Source organism: Athene cunicularia, assembly GCF_003259725.1.
Source record: "Athene cunicularia isolate RWA chromosome 21 unlocalized genomic scaffold, athCun1 chr21_part1, whole genome shotgun sequence".
Lineage (NCBI taxonomy): Eukaryota > Metazoa > Chordata > Aves > Strigiformes > Strigidae > Athene > Athene cunicularia.
Window position 1 is genome coordinate 8,694,971 of NW_020799127.1, and position 16,867 is coordinate 8,711,837.

The 16,867-nt window shown below is 47.3% G+C and overlaps 1 protein-coding gene across 6 annotated transcripts in view; it reads left to right on the plus strand.

The window, feature by feature from the left end:
* Window positions 1-3,665: 3,665 nt before the first annotated feature.
* CAMTA1 (calmodulin binding transcription activator 1) overlaps window positions 3,666-16,867 on the plus strand; it is a 283,392-nt gene continuing 270,190 nt past the window's right edge. For all 6 annotated transcript variants that reach the window (XM_026862593.1, XM_026862589.1, XM_026862588.1 and 3 more), the window contains exon 1: window positions 3,666-3,765. In XM_026862593.1, the coding sequence (XP_026718394.1) occupies window positions 3,699-3,765 (67 nt within the window). In that variant the 5' untranslated portion in view covers window positions 3,666-3,698. The remainder of the gene's footprint in view (window positions 3,766-16,867) is intronic.

The window sequence follows — 16,867 nt, forward strand, 5'->3', positions numbered from 1 at the left end:
GGTGTGCCCTCCGGACGTGCCCCACGAGGGCCGTCTCTTACCCCGGTTACCGAGGGGCCCAGCAGTCGCACACTGAGGTCTCTTGCCTGGCATAACCAGAGGGTCACTTCCACACCGGTTTGGGACCCGAGTGACTTGATTTCATGAGTAACTCCCGGCTCCGATGGGGTGGACTCACAGAGGTTACCTGAGAATTGTTACAGCCGGTTGCAGTAGCGTGAGGTTAGGTCTGACCTGCACAGAATACGAAGGCAGTCAAAGGATTAGCTCAGCAGTGTTAAACTGCTGGCACAGAACGACTAGCAGGGAGCAGGCCACGGACAGGCCTTGTTCACCACTGTAGACCTGGAGCAGTTCTTTTTGGGTCAGCGTTGCTTTGGCTGCTCACCACAGAGCAGAGAATCCGGCCCTGGAGCTTATGCTCTGGTGCCCTCCAAAGCGCAGACGGTCTTGCAGGTGGGTTAACCATGGGAGGCCACTCGTCAGGTCTTACCCAGCAGCGAAATGGAAGGAAACACCCCAAAAGTGTGGGGAGCAGTCAGATTTTTTCCTAGGAGGGTTTCCTGGTCTGTGCCGTAACCTGTGCCTCATTATGAAGTGTGCTGTCGGACAGACTGGGTGTTTGTTGGATTCATTGCTGTGATAAGGCAGCCAGGACAAAAAATAAGGCCTTTTCCGCTCACGGTTGGGTGTTCCCCAGTGACTGGATCTGGTGTTTGTGCGGGGGGTGCTGGAGTGGTTTTACAGTCCTGCTGTCCTCAGAGGAGCTTTTGAAAGACCGCTCAGTATCTCTGGTACAGCCTAGTGTGAGGCCGAGACTGTGTTTTCCCATACCAAAGCTCAGCTGATTTCTTTTGGGTCTGGTTTTCACATAACTTTTGTTTGAAAATAGGAATGTTTTAATATTTAATGTTTTTTTCTGATCCAAGGGTAGTTAACAAGGAAGTGTTGATCATGTTATGGAAGTCCCTCTGCACTTGTAGTGAGATGCAGTGCTTGGAATGAGAGGTCCACAAAGGCTCCCTTTCTGAGAAACCACGTAGAAATGGGTCTGTTTCACAAGGAGTCACCTGGCAGCATGCTTTTCCTGAATGAACCCTCCTGCTAGACTCATTTTTTTCTCCACATGGTTTAGGAGTCATTGAGTCTGTGCAAAAATGCAAAGAAGACTCCAGTTCTGAGGATGTCAGTTGCCATGGCAACGCTCTTTCCCACGGATTTTGGTCCTGTCGAAAGTGTGCTCTTTTTCTAAGGCGGTCTGGGAGTTGTGTGGTCCTCAGGGATGTTAGTGGCAGAATTACTGGGAATCTTTCCCCTTACCAGATTGATCTAACACTTTCCTAAAAGACACAGCTGCTCGTTGCCAGCTCTGGCCGCTGTTTCGCATGCATCACAGATGATTCGGGGGAATTTTTTGGGAACAGTCCACAGATGTCACATCTTGGCAGGGAAATATAAGAAGAGAGAAATATGAGTTTAGGGAGCTAAATATGAACTGTGCTTTCTAAGCATGTAGAGATAGCTCTTTAAAACCCTAAATTATAACAGAGGAAATGTAACATCTATGACAGAAAGCTATTTGGGGGAAAGAAAGGGGAAAAAAAAGCAAAGAGCTTGTTTGTGCTTTACTGCCTTGCCAAGTTTTGGTTCAGGGTGAAGTGTTCCTCTTGCCCACGCCGCTCCTCGCAGGTTCCTCACACCACACAAGAAAACATCGTGGTGCTGTGTGGGACGTGATCTTTGTGGCAGAGGAGCAGACCCCAGGAATCAGATCCTGGGTTTAGCTGGCCCATGTGCGGTCAGATGCTGTGCCTTGTGCTCCTTTTGTAAACTGCGAGTAGCCTTAGTAGTGTCCTGAATCATCTCTGGTGTTTTCCAGAGGTCACAATCTACCGGTACCTTTCTTCCTCAGATGTAATTGGTTGGGTTCCTCCTTAGAGTAAACCTGGCGATCCTTGGAAATACAAGAAACTGTAATCGTTGCTTGTTTTTTTCCTAAGCTTTAACGTCCTAGATCTTTCACAGACAGGAAAGAAACGATGGGCTCTGTTTCAGGGACACTGAACCTGCCCCTGCAAAGGGAGCTGAGTGGAGTGGTTCTGAACATCACCACGTTCATAAGCTGGGGTTAGCTCTGCTGGGTGGGCCGCCAGTAGCAGAGTGTTCCCGCCAGGCTGGTGGGGAGGGACCCTCGGGGGGTGGGCACCAGTGGCCCGTGCTGCTGGTGAAAGAGGGGGCAGCAAGCTGCGCACGTCCCTGTCTGCAAAACTGCTTTGGGGGCGAGAAGCTCTTTTTTTTTTTTTTTTTTTTTTTTTTTTTTGTGTTTCTCTGGGACGGTGGTGACTCCTCTACACGGTGCGAAGGTTCCAGGATTGGTGGCTTTAGAGCCGGAGGTACCTCCCGTCTGCTGAATCCTTCAGCTGAGCTCCTGGGCTGGGCGGTGAACCAGCCTCGTGAGAGTGCGAGGGACTGCGAGGAGGCCTTGTTTAGTTGATTTCTGAGTAACTGGAATCATGTAGTCACGCTGGAAAATTGAACCTGCACAAAGTGTTTTTGCTAATATTAACTTTAGTTCCATCTCAGCTCAATGGAGGGAAAAACTAGAAAGTGCCATAAATTCAACCGAGCTTGTCAAAGCTGTCAAATTACCACCTGATAAAGCTCCTACCTCCTAATGATTACAGCCATCAGCCAGAGAGGAAATGTATGCCGATGGGGCTTTCGAGTGACAGCACCAGGGTTCAACATTGTTAGACTTTTAATGTAGTGTCATCTGGGGGCTCTTTGGCTTCAGTGGAGGGTGAAGCTCTGAGCAGAGTTATTTCTTTAAGAAAAAAAAAAATCAAAAAAATCCAAGGATGTAGACTAGCATACTACCTCTCTTATCAGCCAGATTAATGCTGACTACTAAATTTTAGTAAAGGTCTTCTTTGATCCCATTTGTTAGTATTAGGAGTCCATAGAGATAATGTCTTTTCACGTATAAAAGATGCTATTGATTTTCTGTTACTGTTGTCCTGAAATGTGCACAGTGTGTCTATGGAGCGGTGACAATCCTCCATCACTAGCTTTATGGGAAAAGAATGGTTATTGAATCTCTTCCCATAAAATATAATCTCTTTCTCTCTCCCAGAATTTGCCAGCCCCTGTGGGAGTCCCTCATGTTATCTCTTTGAGAAAATTGATTTTTTTTGTCTCCGCTTTGTACGCTTGTGTTTAGTTTTATTTTTAATTTGGCTCGTGCTATGAAATGAAGGCTTCCCTAACATTAAGCGTGCTTTCTCCATGTTGTATTGCTTCTTTTTCATATAGATTTTAACACTTTCCGAGTGTTGTAAAATAAAATAAAGATATCTGCTTGGTGCAAGTCTCTCTTGTTGTTGCTGGGGATTTTTTTGCTCTGGGTGAGTCACTGCCCTGCTCTTTCTTTCCAGGCAGCTCTGAGATACTGACAGCTTTTCAGCTGCTTACAGGTAAATTCAGGGTAAGTTTCTAGAGTCAACACAGGCTGATTGATTTCGGATGAATGACTTTAGCGGAGAACACAACTTGCAGTACTGTCTGCTCAAGGAGCAGTGGTCTTTGAACTTGAACAATGGCAAAAATACTCTGTCAAATTTGTCCTTTCCTCTGTGTAGCAAATGACTGACTATGGGACTTTTTCCTTTCAGGGAGGAAACGGCAACATGAATTCATAGATGATGAGTAGGATGCCAAAGCCAGAGATGACAGTGCTCTTGAAGAAATGCTGGGTAGAACAAAAAGGTAAAAGGAACAGCTAATCGAGTGCATTTTGGAGCCCGTGGGACTTCATGTGGTACCTCCCCTCATGAGGCCAATGGCACACCCCCTCAAACCGTAGCTGAGTTTTCTGAATTCCCTCTTCCTCCATTTTGCATGAAGTCCCAGTGATGCCTCAGTCCTGACCTACTCTTGCTGTGCTTAGGCCTTCCCCAAAGCTGCATCGGTCTGTGCCCAAACCCCCATGAGACTTGCACTTTCAGATGTGTCCTTGCATGCACACGCCCGCGGGCCCCGCGGCCGCCTCGCCCACCCCACAGCTCCCACTGCCAGGTTAGTCTAGAGTCGTACCAGGTTGTCTGCCGCCGTGGTTTGTGATGAGAACGAAAAGAGAAATAAGAGATGAACTCAGCCGGTTAATTTGCAGCCAGTGCCATTCTCCTGAGGTGACGGTTCGGTGCAGCCACTGCCTGTTCCGTCTTCTGACTTAAGCTGGGGCAGATACACACGGTTAAAATGTTTGGAATGCTTTGCAAACAGGTTGCCTCCACGAGGACTAAATTGCTTTCTGCTACTCTAATGCTTTTTACTGCATTTTGTGTTAATGCTGTTGAGATGCCCAAAGGAATCGCTTCTTATTGGCTCTTTCATTCTGAGAAATTATCTCTGTAACTGAGGCATGATAGTCCACTTGGGGACTTGGGGAAGTAAGAGGCAGATTTAATCACACCTGCAGAGCGCCGGGCGGTAGAAAGGGCTTCGTTACGCTCATCCAATGGCAGCAGAAGTGGCTGAAGCGACTGACAAGATGCAAGAAAATCTTCATTAGTAACATAGCTCTCCTTGGGATATTTTCATGCTTGTTTATGGAAGACTGACTTTAATCCCCCAAAAGTCAAAAGCAAACATTCTCCTTGAAAATGTTCCAGGTTTGTAGTAATTATCTGCGTGTTGCCCCTGCCTCTGGGCTCTTCCTGGCAGTGAGTGTGTGGGACAGAAGGGCATTTCTGGAGAGCAGGAGATCTTGGCAGTAGGAGGAGCAGGATGAGGTGTGAATGGTTGATATATGTAAATAACAGTTCCTTCTGCTGAAAGTGTCCTCTTCAGAACCACAGTCAGGGAGGAATTTGCAATAGTTTAGGTGTTGGTGCCAGTTGTAATTTTTATGAGCTTAAATCGAGACACGTCTGTCCCGCAGAACATTGTGCAGGGCAGGGTTGAGGCTTTTGAATGTGCCAACACCACTGCTTTGCCCAAAACCCATCAGTGCGGTTTTGACAGCGTCAGAAATTATTTCTTCAGGCTGATTTATATGGCTAGGAAATGTTCTGACAGGTCCAGCAGTTCCGTACGTGCGCGGGGGGTGTGGGAAGGGGGTTGCTGGCTCTGTTGACCTTTGGCACCTCACTGGTCCCCACAGAGTGCAGCTTCAGCGGGCGCGCTCGGGGTCCTTGGATCCCTGCAGCCTGTCAGGGGACAGAGCTCTGCGTTTGGGCAGTGCTTTCATCTCTCACAAGCTGTTTTCAGAACGCGCAGAGCTTGCCAGAAAGCCAACCGTCCACACTTTGAAGGGGAGACATACAGGAATTACAGTTACCATGTTCTGTGGACAGCCCTCTGGATTTTGTGCAGTGTTGGTGGCTGGAAGCTGGGAACCCCTATTCCCTCCCAGCTCTCCTCGCTCCAAAATCAGCCTCCAGCTTGCCTCCAGTAGAACAGTTCTCTGAGAAGTCAATGACTTCTCCTGCTGTATCAGTGACAATATTACTTGGGCTCAATTCTACGTTTTTTTTTCCTCTGTTTAGTAAAATACTTTCCTGTTGTTGCTATGATAATGAGCTGCTCTGGATGCTACAGGATATCCTAAAATCTTGTGTGTAGGCCACGTGATGTCACAGGGAAGGAACATCACCAGATTCAACTCTTTCGGTGAAAAAGTAGTAATTTGTCCAATGTCATTTGGGACACGTAACTGTGTTTGAATACCGTATAAATACCATATGAAATACAGACCAGGTTTTTGACATGGTCATAACTTGCACGAGCTATCATGTAGTTAAAATATATGATGATATAATTTTTAGTGTAGTAACACCAGAGCTGGGAATTCAGGCATGCTTAAAATGGTAATTAGCAAATTTCTGTTGTTGTCAATCCATATTTGGGGAGATCTGACAGTTTTGTTCATTCTTTTTCTGCCTATGTGTATGTTAAGGCTGTTGGTGTATTATTCAGCTATTCCTATAAACTTGGATGTAAATCTCTTGTGCTCTTTGGGTTTCAAAATCCTTCACCATCGATCTGGAAAGCTTTAAGTCTGCTGAAATTGGAGCGCAGTCAGTGCGGGCGAGGAGCTGCGTCCTCATGCTTGTGCCAGTTGCCCAGAGCCAGGACTCGTGGCCGTTCCCTGTTCCTCCTGCTCGCTGCTGGGGCCCTGGAGGCCAGCCAGCGTGGCTTGGCGGTGGCCCACAGCACCCTGCGAGTCCGGCATCACTGCAGGCTGGGCGGAACGGGGAACGGGAAGATCTGTCTTGGTATTTGCTACGGTTTGGACAAAGAGCACTATATAGATGTTATTTTACTGTTCATGCCACTAGACATTAGCTTGGGGAACATGCGTGCTGCTATTGCTTTAAGGTGGCCAGTGGCCACTTAGCTGTGCTCAGCACCGCCTCTGCCAGCTCCGGCATCGCGGCACGTGCTCTCAGCTCAGCAGTGGCTGGAAGGTTCAGATAGGACCAGATTTGGCATCAGCATAATCGCTTCTGTGGGCGTCGTGCTTTGGATGTTGCCAGCTCCTCGCTGTTTCTTCTTCTTCCAGCACGTGGTATTTTATATGACCCTGAGGATAAACAGTTGCCTACTAGACAAACTTGTGGTTTTTTTGGTTTTTTTCCCTCAGTTTTGTCAGAGCCCAGGTTTTCAGTTGCAGGGGAGCACTGGGCAATCCGTGTTGGGTTTGCCCGCTGTCCTGCCGGCGCTTTCGCTGGCCGGGGGGGTGTGGGGCGGCAGCAGTGCAGCTGGCTGCCGTTGGTGTTCCAGTGACACGGGCTGGCGGACGGAGCTCCCCAGCTGGTGAAGGGGGTGCTTATCTAAGAGAGATAGGGTTGTGTAGCCTCGCCTTACCACTTGGTGCAAATTCTCCTACTCAAACGCAGGTGGAGGTTTTCAAAGCCCCAGTGTTACGTTCGTGTTCAGCCGATGCCTTGCAAGCGTACAGCAAAGGAAGGTGAATCGCTCCCGTGGTACACTTTGATCTTAAAGTTCAGTATTGCTCCTTTTCTCTAAGTGGTTTGTCAGACAAAATTTCTTATTCACCGTATTTGAAGATCTTGCCCTCAATGTCAGAGGCAAGGCAGTTGAAGGAGATGCAATTAGTGTTCCTCCATCTTTGAAATATTTGATTTGACATAGAATATTTTGTAGACCCATAAATGTATTTTTGTAACCCCGTACAACATCGCAGTGGCTGTTACTACAGTTGTACTAGCAGGTGGGGCCCCAGGGTTTTCTGGTTTTGTTTGTGGGGTGCGTTTATTTTGTTTTGGGTTTTTTCCCTCCAATAAATTGTGGACATTTTTGACTAGTACAGATTAGTTCCTCAAATGAGCCATGGACAACCTTTCACTGCAACTATGGGTGTTTTCTTGGTGTCAAAAAACTTGCTGTGAACCATACAAGCAATTTTTGTGCAGATGAAATTTTGTTATCACTACTGAGAACATAAGTTGAAATTTTGATTCTGTGGAAGTTATGATGGGTATATTAATATCTGCTGCATGATTTCTCTGCTTCCAACCATACTCTTCTTAAGTAAAAATTCACCCCTTTTGAATAAAAGCTGGCAACTGACTGGCATAAAATAAACAGGGTATTTTTAGAGACAGACAGTGTAGCTTTTCCCATAGTATGGTGGATGCCTATCACTAATGCACCACTCGTTTGATGGGATTCGTGTGGCTAACGAGTTGTTTATAGTAGTTTGGTAAATAAGGGCTTTTGCATAGTCAGTGCACCAGGAGGAAAATGCTGAGAAGTTCCCATCATGATCTGGGATATTTTTCTTAGAATACCATCACACCAGCTACTCCTGGTGAAGGATGAACAGTGTTTTCAGCATTTCTTAATCATCGCTGCCTATAGAAAAGTTCTTTTTATTGGAAGTACCTACCTGGCCACTGTGAACGAAAGTCCCTCGGGGAGAAGAGCTGTCAGTGGTGGAGTACAGTGGCTCTAAGGTCTAGCTCAGTAAGCACGAGGTTACCGTGTGCCTTATTTTCCCAAAGAAGGAGATGCTTTGGGATCGATTAAACTCTTTCCAGTCTGAACGGCAGCGTAACCTTTCTTTTATGCATTTTAGGGCTCACACCATGTGAAAAGTCACATATGCTGTCTGTGTGACTCCAGGGTGCAGGCTTGGGGTAACGTTATGTATGTTCTTGAAATGAAAGGGTCTTGCGGCGCTGGCAGGGGTCAAGCGCAGAGGTGTGTCCAGCTGCAGCTCCTAGGCTCTGTGCAAAGGGGAACGCTCTGTTTTTCTCAGTCTCCCTCCAAGTCTTTGGTGGTGAAGTGGCTTCTACCCGGTGCTCTAAGCAGCCCTCTGCCGTGTGCTGTTGGCACAGCCTGTTTCCAAGTAACTGCTCCACGCTACTAGAGCTGGCTCGCTTTCGTTGTTCAAGCCTCTCCCTGTCCCTGAGCCAGCCCCGTGGCCGCTCCGGGCCGTTGGGGCAGCGTTAGCACTGCGCCGTGGCTGCCATCGGCCGAGGCACAGGCCAGTGGATGCGGCTCGCCCGGTGCCCCGAGAGCCGCCAGCCCGACACCCGCGCGCTGGGTTCAGCGGGTCCAGAGTCCCCGGCTGGCTCCTGCCTGCACGATCGGGGTGCGAGAGGAGAGGCGGCTCGCGGAGGAGCAGGGCTCTTCGGGTCGGGTGTCTGGAAATGGCCTGAGGTGCGGTTGGTGTCTTAGGGAGGTGTCTGCGTGCCTCGTGTGTGCCTCGCACTTCTCCCTGACCCGGCTCGACCTGGAGCCTCTGCTTCTCACCTGGCTCCTTATCTCCTGGGTGTCCAGCCAGCTGACTGACGATCCTGGATTGAAACGTTTGGGGTGCGAGAGGGGTAAACCACACATTCATGTATTGCTGCCATGAGGAACCTTAGTGTTTCGGCAGAGAGCGTGTCCAGCGTGGGGAGGGGAGCAGGACAGAGCTGTGTGGGATTCCGTCTGCAAGGAGCTTTCTGGTCACATACGTGCACTGAGGCCTTTGTGCCTCTTGTGTCTTAAATGGTGCAAGAAGGGAAGAATGTTTTCTGAGCAAACAAATGGCCAAATGAGGTGGGAAATATTTTATTTCAAAAATTCCGGGATTATTATAAACAATGATAAGGCATTGTTAAAAGCGAGCCTTTACGTTTCTGGTTTCATGCCTGAGACTTTGTGGTTAGTCTGTGTAACTGGAGGTTAATCTCTGTGCTGGCGTGGTCGTGTCCCGTGACGCCGGCCCTTACAGCGAGCCCGTTCCACCGCTGGCACTTGCACTTTTGCATTGTCCGTGCAGAACAGTTGTTTGGATTGTGATGGGTGCTTGAGATTAGGGACATAATTTCATCCCCTGGACTTTGACCTTAACTGTAAGGGCTAAATGTGAAATACACCAGAATTAAGTGCAGTCCTTGGATTATGCTCCTAATCAGTATTTAAACTCGCAGCCAGACCTTGCAGATCCATTTCTGAAATGTATGCTTCAGGCTTGTTGTCCAGGTGACTGCCCACTTCCATTGATCCCATACCAATTTCTGCAACCAAGATCTGTTTACTTCTGATATTTCTAGTTGATTTTGATCAATCAATAATCCTACAGAAGGATTAATTTCTCATTTTAATATGATTATAAACCTACTTAATTTTCTGGAGCAGTGAGAGGTGTTACAAAAATTGAGATTGTGCAAGGCTAGGTCACGGGTTTTACTGTTTAGTCAGCGATGGAAGTTGAAAGACATCATTCCAAGTATAAAAGCTAATTCCAATATTAATAGTTCTCTCACCAGCTAAAAAGAAGTAATTTTATGCATAATTCTTTTCTTTAGGAGTGCTTGCTAATTTTGAATGCAACTCCCACTCTAAGGAGTCCGTGGAAGCTATTTTAGGCTTTGTTTGGTGGTTACTACAGGTGAGTTGGTAGTACGTGTCTAATCTCGGGTGGTGCTCAGGGCTGCACGGCCAGGTCTCCTCAGCGCCGCGAGAATGGCAGCCTTGAGGTCATTTGGAGCAGAGTTTAAGATGAGCGTGACAGGCTGTTCGTAGATGTAAGCACGGATAAAGAGAAGGTCGTGGACGTCATGTAAATGCTCAGATGAGGTTATGCTAACTTGTGTTTTTGGAAGACATTGTGCATTGTTTCCCTGTCAGAAATAGCCCTTTAGATAAACTTTAAACCTAGACTGATGCTGTCAGAAAAAATAGAATGCATATCACTTAACACCAAAGGTGACACTTCGTAAGGACCTTTTCCAGTTTATAGTGGGGTAAAAAGAGTAATCTGGGTAGGGATAGTCTGTCCTTGCCTGCGGTTCTGCAGTTCTGACAGGGTCACGTTCCTGGTTTTACCTTCATGCTGTCCCAGGCTGAAATACTTCATGTTTAACGCTCTGGGTTCTATAAATAATTGACGTGCCTGTCTTGGCAACTGAAGATCAGCAGCAAATTGTATTGTTGTTGAATAATAGGGTTCTTCTGCATTCTTTGAGCCTTTACATCTTAATTTTCACTCTGCTACTGGGAGTGTAGGAACTGATTTACTCCACTTCAGGAAAAAAAGTATTACAGTTCCAATCCTTCAGGGGAGGAAGTTTCAGAGAAAGTCAAGAACTCGCAGATGAAACCATCTAAGTGAAGACTGGCTATTTCTGCATGTTTTCTGCGTACTGCTTGGATATATTTCTCATTCTGTGCGGCTTTCATGGGTCATATGGGAAAGAGCAGTTTTAATGGTTAGGTGAAGTTTAGGCAAATATAGAAAGGAAACTCTGCCCTGTAGCTAAAACTAATGAGAATATATTAAAAGAATTGCTTTTGTTCATCAGAACTACTGCATATCCTTGATGACAGAGAAGGAGGGTTCTGTGTGATGAGGCACTGGCCAGGCACCCAGGAGATGGTTTGAGTAGCTGCACTGCCATTGCACCACTGTGAGCAAATCACGATCGATTCTGGTCCGTGATACTGGAATTATACTTCCATTTGGTTTATCTATTCATAAATTATGATGAAAAAAGTCTGGGAAGTTCCTTCTCATTGTGAATTTATAGCGTGGCAGAACCCAGTCGTGGTGGAGTCCTTTAAAGATTGGAGATAATGATTTCAGCAATAATGCTTTTTAATTGAAAGCGTGAGTGCTTTATTGTTTGTTAATGATGCTTCCACGTTACGTGTACACAGAATAAATCACAGGGGTGCATGAATGGAGACTTGGTAACTGCAGGGCAGGTCTTGGGCAAAGGGCAGGGCTGGGGTGCTGCTGTCCCCGTGGAGTCAGACTGACTCAGTCAAACCTGCCTTTGCCGCTGGGTTCCTGTTTCTGAACCCGCGTGGCTTTGAACACCTCCTGCCTCCGTTACCATCACCAATTTCTCTTCCTTCAGTTCTCCTTTTGTTCTTCTGTCGTCGTCTTCCATTACTCATTCTTCTGTTTTCAGTGCCTGAGGCTGACATTTTCATACCTTGGTGACTAAAGTTTGGCTCCTAGATCCGTATTTATTCAGTTAATATAGACAGCAGTCCAATTTCAGAGGAGTTAAGTATCCTGGAAAAGATATTTGTTTAAAAGTAGGAACAGAAATTCAGGAGCATACCTTTAGGGACCTTCGGCTCAAACATACTTTCCCGTTATTATTTGGTTCAGCTCTCGCTAGAGATCTGATATCAAACTAACCTGAAGATTACACTATCTTGTTACATGTGGAGGGGAAAACAAGAGCTGGGAGCTGTTTATCCAGTGCCCAGGACAGAGCCCGTTGCGCACCAGCCTCGTGCTCAGCCGCGCTGCGTGACCGAGCGTCTGCGGGCTTCAGGCACTCGCCTGCGTCTCGTTAATGTGTAGTTTGTGTATGGACAGGGGAGGGGGCTTAGGATGTGCGGGAAAGGCATTCCCAGAGAGCAGCAGCCAGGCTGAGCAGCTTGTTACAGGACGATGACAGCTTAAAAACCCCCAATTTAAAAAAAAAAAAATCCTTCCATTTACCTCATTGAAGACTGCACTAAAAGTATAACTGAGGCTACCATGGATGACAATCATTGCCTCCTTAAACTAAATAACTTGATTGTCTTATTGTAACAGAAAGCAAAGAGAAATGTCCTGAATATACTGTAGGAAATTGTCCTTACTAAATCTAGCCCAGCATTTATGAGCGTTGTATATATTATTTGATTTTTGCCAGGATTACATAAACGGGGGGAAGAAGTTGTTAATGTAAGTTGACTACCAGAGTAAATCACAACCTAATTATTCTTTTTTCCTGGCTAAAATTAGAATTTGATATAATGGTCAATAGACATTTTCTTTAATTTTTGAGACATAATTTCTAATAGCTAATCCAAACGAATTGGGAGAAAGTTGCTGCAGAATTGAAAAAATAAATTATCTGAATTTTATGGTGACTTACTGGTAAATCCCCTTAGTTGGAAGCTTTAATTTACCTCATATTTCAGTTTTTTCTCCTCTAACTGGCTTATGGGTGTACATTAGAGCAAAATAACTGTTATTTTCTTAGTGCCACCAGGGTGCTTGGAGCGTGAACCAAAGCGAAGACAGACCCTGCCCTGTTCTTGTAGGGGAATAAAGGACTAAGGGCCGCAGAGGAGGGGAGGTCGGGGCTGTGGCAGAGGCTGTGTGCTGCCGTGCTCGGCGTGGCAGGCGTTGTCCCTCGCACTGCTGCCTGCAGCACCATGCTGGAGCTTGGCGCCCGTGTCGGGCAGTGCTGAGGCAGTTTGACACCGTATGGGGATAAGGGGGGCTCCAGCATTGCAACCCCCCTCCACAGGCACTTGTTTCCCTTGGAGTCAGTGCCAGGGTAGAGAAACAAAGTGTTTTGCTGCTTGTTCGTGGTTAAACGGGTAAATACTGTGCTTGGTGTTGAGGCTACCGGCTTAAATACCTACAAAATCTTCATGAGGTTTTGCACAGCAAAAACCTCTTTCCTCCAGGCTCTTCTAAAATGGCTCTGGAGTTAGGCTTTGGTTTAGTCTGGTGTAAATTCCCTATAGCCAACAGAGTTTTACTAGAGATTATTTGAATGTAGTGTGTTTGTATTTGAGGGAAATAAATGGGCTCCAGAAGGAACGGGGAGAAGAATGTATCCAAAGCCCAGACCATGGAAGACAACCACGTTTGGCCTCCTGTTAGGGTAGTGTGCAGTAAGGCGGTACCTTTAGTTCCCGGTAATGTATACCCTTCAACGTCCACACCACATTCTGGGCAAGTTATTTGGATGGCAGAGCCCTGAACAGAGCGTACTCCTCTGGAGAGCCTTTCTGATGAAGTGCACGGTTTGGGATATTTACCTGGTTTAGATGAACATGGGAATTTGAAATTACACTTCACAAATGCAGTGAAGTATTGTGAAGTAACAGTGGGTTTATACATCCACATGGACTTGGTTAAGTCTTGGGTTTATTCCTAGAAGAAACAGCTTTTGATTCCGTAAGTTGAGAGAGGAAAGGGCAAAACCATTTCATTTCTGTCACTGTGAGGGTTTTTTAAGCATCTCTATTCACGCTTTTAAGAGTATTTTTGTAAAAACGCTTGGCATTCCTTGCTTCTAAATCATGGAGTAACTTTGTGCAAACAATTCAAAAGAAATGGGGTTCCAACATTGTCATTATAGCTATTAAAACTGTCTGAATTGTTTTGCTTTTTGATGCTTGCCATAGCAACGGTGGATGTATAATTTGCTGCATATCCATAACAGGATATTTGAATGTATTCTTTACAGTTTTATTTCTGCATATAACTAAGCATGCCAAATCATCACATTAACCCAATTAACCAAGCCAGACCCACATCTGCCATGGAATGACAATGAGGAGGTTTTTTTAAAGAACTTTGTATTTCGCCTCCCTCTTAAAAAAAACCCAAACACCATACATCAGTGTAGCAGCAGCTTTTATCAGAATACTGTTAAAAATTATTCATGATTCAGGCTGCAGAAACTCCTGGCACATCTACTTTCTTGCCGCTTATCAGCTGGAGGTAGCTCTGTGTTTGTGCCCCTAGAAAGGTAAGACCGAGACAGTCTATCCTGTACCACGCGCGGGATCTTTTGCGGTTCAGTACCTCTGTGCCTTAATAGTGATTAGACCTTTGATTTTTAAACAGTGGGGAGCTGGGAAACTTGAAAGATACCAGCAGCACTTGAGTTCAAATGGCTTCCTTCTTATCATTTTATTGCACAAGGAATTAAATGAAAATACTTGGGACATTGCTGGCATGTTCGATGAAAAATCCATGTTCAAATAGCACCCGTAATATTACATAGATCACATTGCTGTAATAACCTATGTGCTACTGTTAAAATTATGTATGATTTCCGGTATATGAGATTCAGTTTATTAGTGTTTTTTTCTCCTGGTAGAAAAGCTTATATTGAGGAACAGAATGAGTTAATTAGCCGTATGTAGCAGAATTCACACACTACTTCAAAAACCCCTTAAAAATGCCTTATTCATCCTCGTCCACAAAAATTCTCGTCGCCTTTATGGACCAGGAAGGGTCTAGAAAGCCAGACGGTGCTCCCGAAGACACCTCACAGAGCAGGCTGCGCGCTCCCGGAGAGCTGAGGTAGGTTGTGTCCGTTCTGGATGTGGAGCTGTTCCCAACCGGCTCTGCGGAAGTTCCTCTGTCCTGGGCCGGTGACGGCTGAGAGAAGGCAGCTGGTGTCCTCAACAACCTTGTCAATCAGACCACACAGACCTCGTTACTCTAACGAGCCAGAGAAGCACAGAAGGAACTACGGAGCTTTGGAGAGGAGAAAGAGATGGACACTCTTGTGCACGCATGTAGCAGCTGATTTTGCCTTTTAATTATGTTTCTGGGTGATCTCAAGGTCTAACCCCATGTGGAGTACCTTATGGTTGGTTGTTCTCGAGTGTGTAAGTGAATCATGCGGCGAGGGCTGTATCCGAAATAAATGTTTGTGCTCGTCTACCTGGAAAGAACGGGAAGACTCTTTGTGGCAACAGTTGTCGTCTACGTCCCAGGGAGCAGCGTGGGCTCCTGCCTGCGTTCAGCCACGCAGCCGCGCCGGCATCAGCAAAACCGAACCCAAACAGCAGAATTACGTGTGGTATCAGAGTGAAAATCTTTGTAACTCGGAGGAGATGTGTTCGCTCCACCATTTCTCTCATCTCCTTTTCGTTACGGAGTCTTGCCCAACTGTCCAAGTGGGAGTTCGAGCCCCTTCAGGACGCTGCCTGACGTTAATTTCGGGTGGGAGACCAACAGGCCAGGAGACGAGCTGGCTCGGCGGAGGGAGGCAGCGGGCAAGGCTGCCTCGCTGCGGGCTGTGCTGCTGCACTAACCCTGCTGCCCGCTTCTCGCCAGGAAGAGATGGCGGGGCAGGTCTGTTCGTAGGGGCGTACGGGCGCCTGCGGCTCCACGCGGAGCACTGGGGATGATTCAGCATGGGCTGGCCTGCCACAGCTTGGCAAGGCGTTCCTAAACATCTGGAACCTGCTCCAGGAATTGCACTTCTGTCCCTAAGTGCGGAGGGATACCTGGTTCCATCCAGGATTCTGGTTTTGCCATGACGCGGACTGTGGGGAACACCGACTGTGTGGCGGCCTTGTGTCTCTGCTGAGCGTACGGATCATCTTGGAAGAATATCCAAGGAGAGACGTAAATTCCCTAGAACTCATCAAGAAAATGCTAGCCCCTTGCCAGTGTGGCAAATAGAGGAGTTTCCAGCGTATCCTGAACAGCTGAAGGAAACAATTATCTTAGCTGATCCTATAGCTGCATTAATATTTGTGTGCATTTATAGGACAGAGTATACTAGATTAGCTTTATGACTGTTGGGAGCCAGCCTGTCATTCTAGAGCCGCTTCATCAATGTGCCTTTCACGCTCCATGAGATTAGCAGCCGCTGAAAATAGGAAAAAGGAATTTTCCTTTCTTCTGTCTTAGAAGAGATCCGTTGCACCATACTCCTCTTAGCAAAAGAGCGCCTTAGCAAAACCAGAGAGCCAACAGGTCTTTTTAAAGAAGCTCCACTTTTACGCAGATCGAAGGGAAGATATCCTTTCTGTGTTTTTAGTCACACACATCAAAGGAAACGGCCATTTCAGCCCTCATTTGCATTGTGCAGGCATTAGATGTGGTCCAGTTACACGCAGCTCTGCTTGAGGAGGCAGAAGTGCCAGCACTCCCCAAGCTTTGACGGAGATGGGAAGAGAACTCGGCCAGGCAAAGAATGTATCGCTCTTCTGAGGCGCTTTCCATTTTTGAAAGGACAGAGCAATTTACTTGGTTTCTTGGGAGACCCTTTACAGCAAGAGCCCCGTGACAGCCCGGTCCTGAGGTGGTGGGGTGGGCCACGCGCGGGGCGCTGTCGGGATCTCTGCACCCGCCTGCCGTTGCCTTTCCCCCACGGAACGCGCGAGCGCTCCTCACACGCTCCTTCCCGTGGGACTCCCTCAAACTTTTTCCATCCCGTTGGTGGCGGCGGCTCGGTTCTCTCGGCGGATCACAGCCTCGCCTCCCCAGCTGCGCACCGTGCCCAGGGTGGCTTTTTCTCCCCGAGCATCGTGCCGTCACCCGCAGGTACTCCGGTTGTGCAGAACTGGGCCCGCAGAACTTTTGACTTTTCGGCAGTACTGAAAAATTGGGAGGAATAACCTTGGCGGCCGCGGTGCTGCGGTTTCGGTCAGTTCAGGAGCGCAGGCGCTTTGTGACCCCGAGGAGGTGGCAGAGCGCGGGCCGTGTGCGCTCCCTCCCCGCGGGGACGCGGTAAAACCCGCGTTAAAAACCGCGTGTCCGGGTGCCCGCTTTAAAAACCGGCTCGTGCCCGTCCCCGCGCTCGAGGTTTTGTCTGTTCGCTTCACACAACGCGCCGCCGCGGAGTTTCAGGGCAGGGAC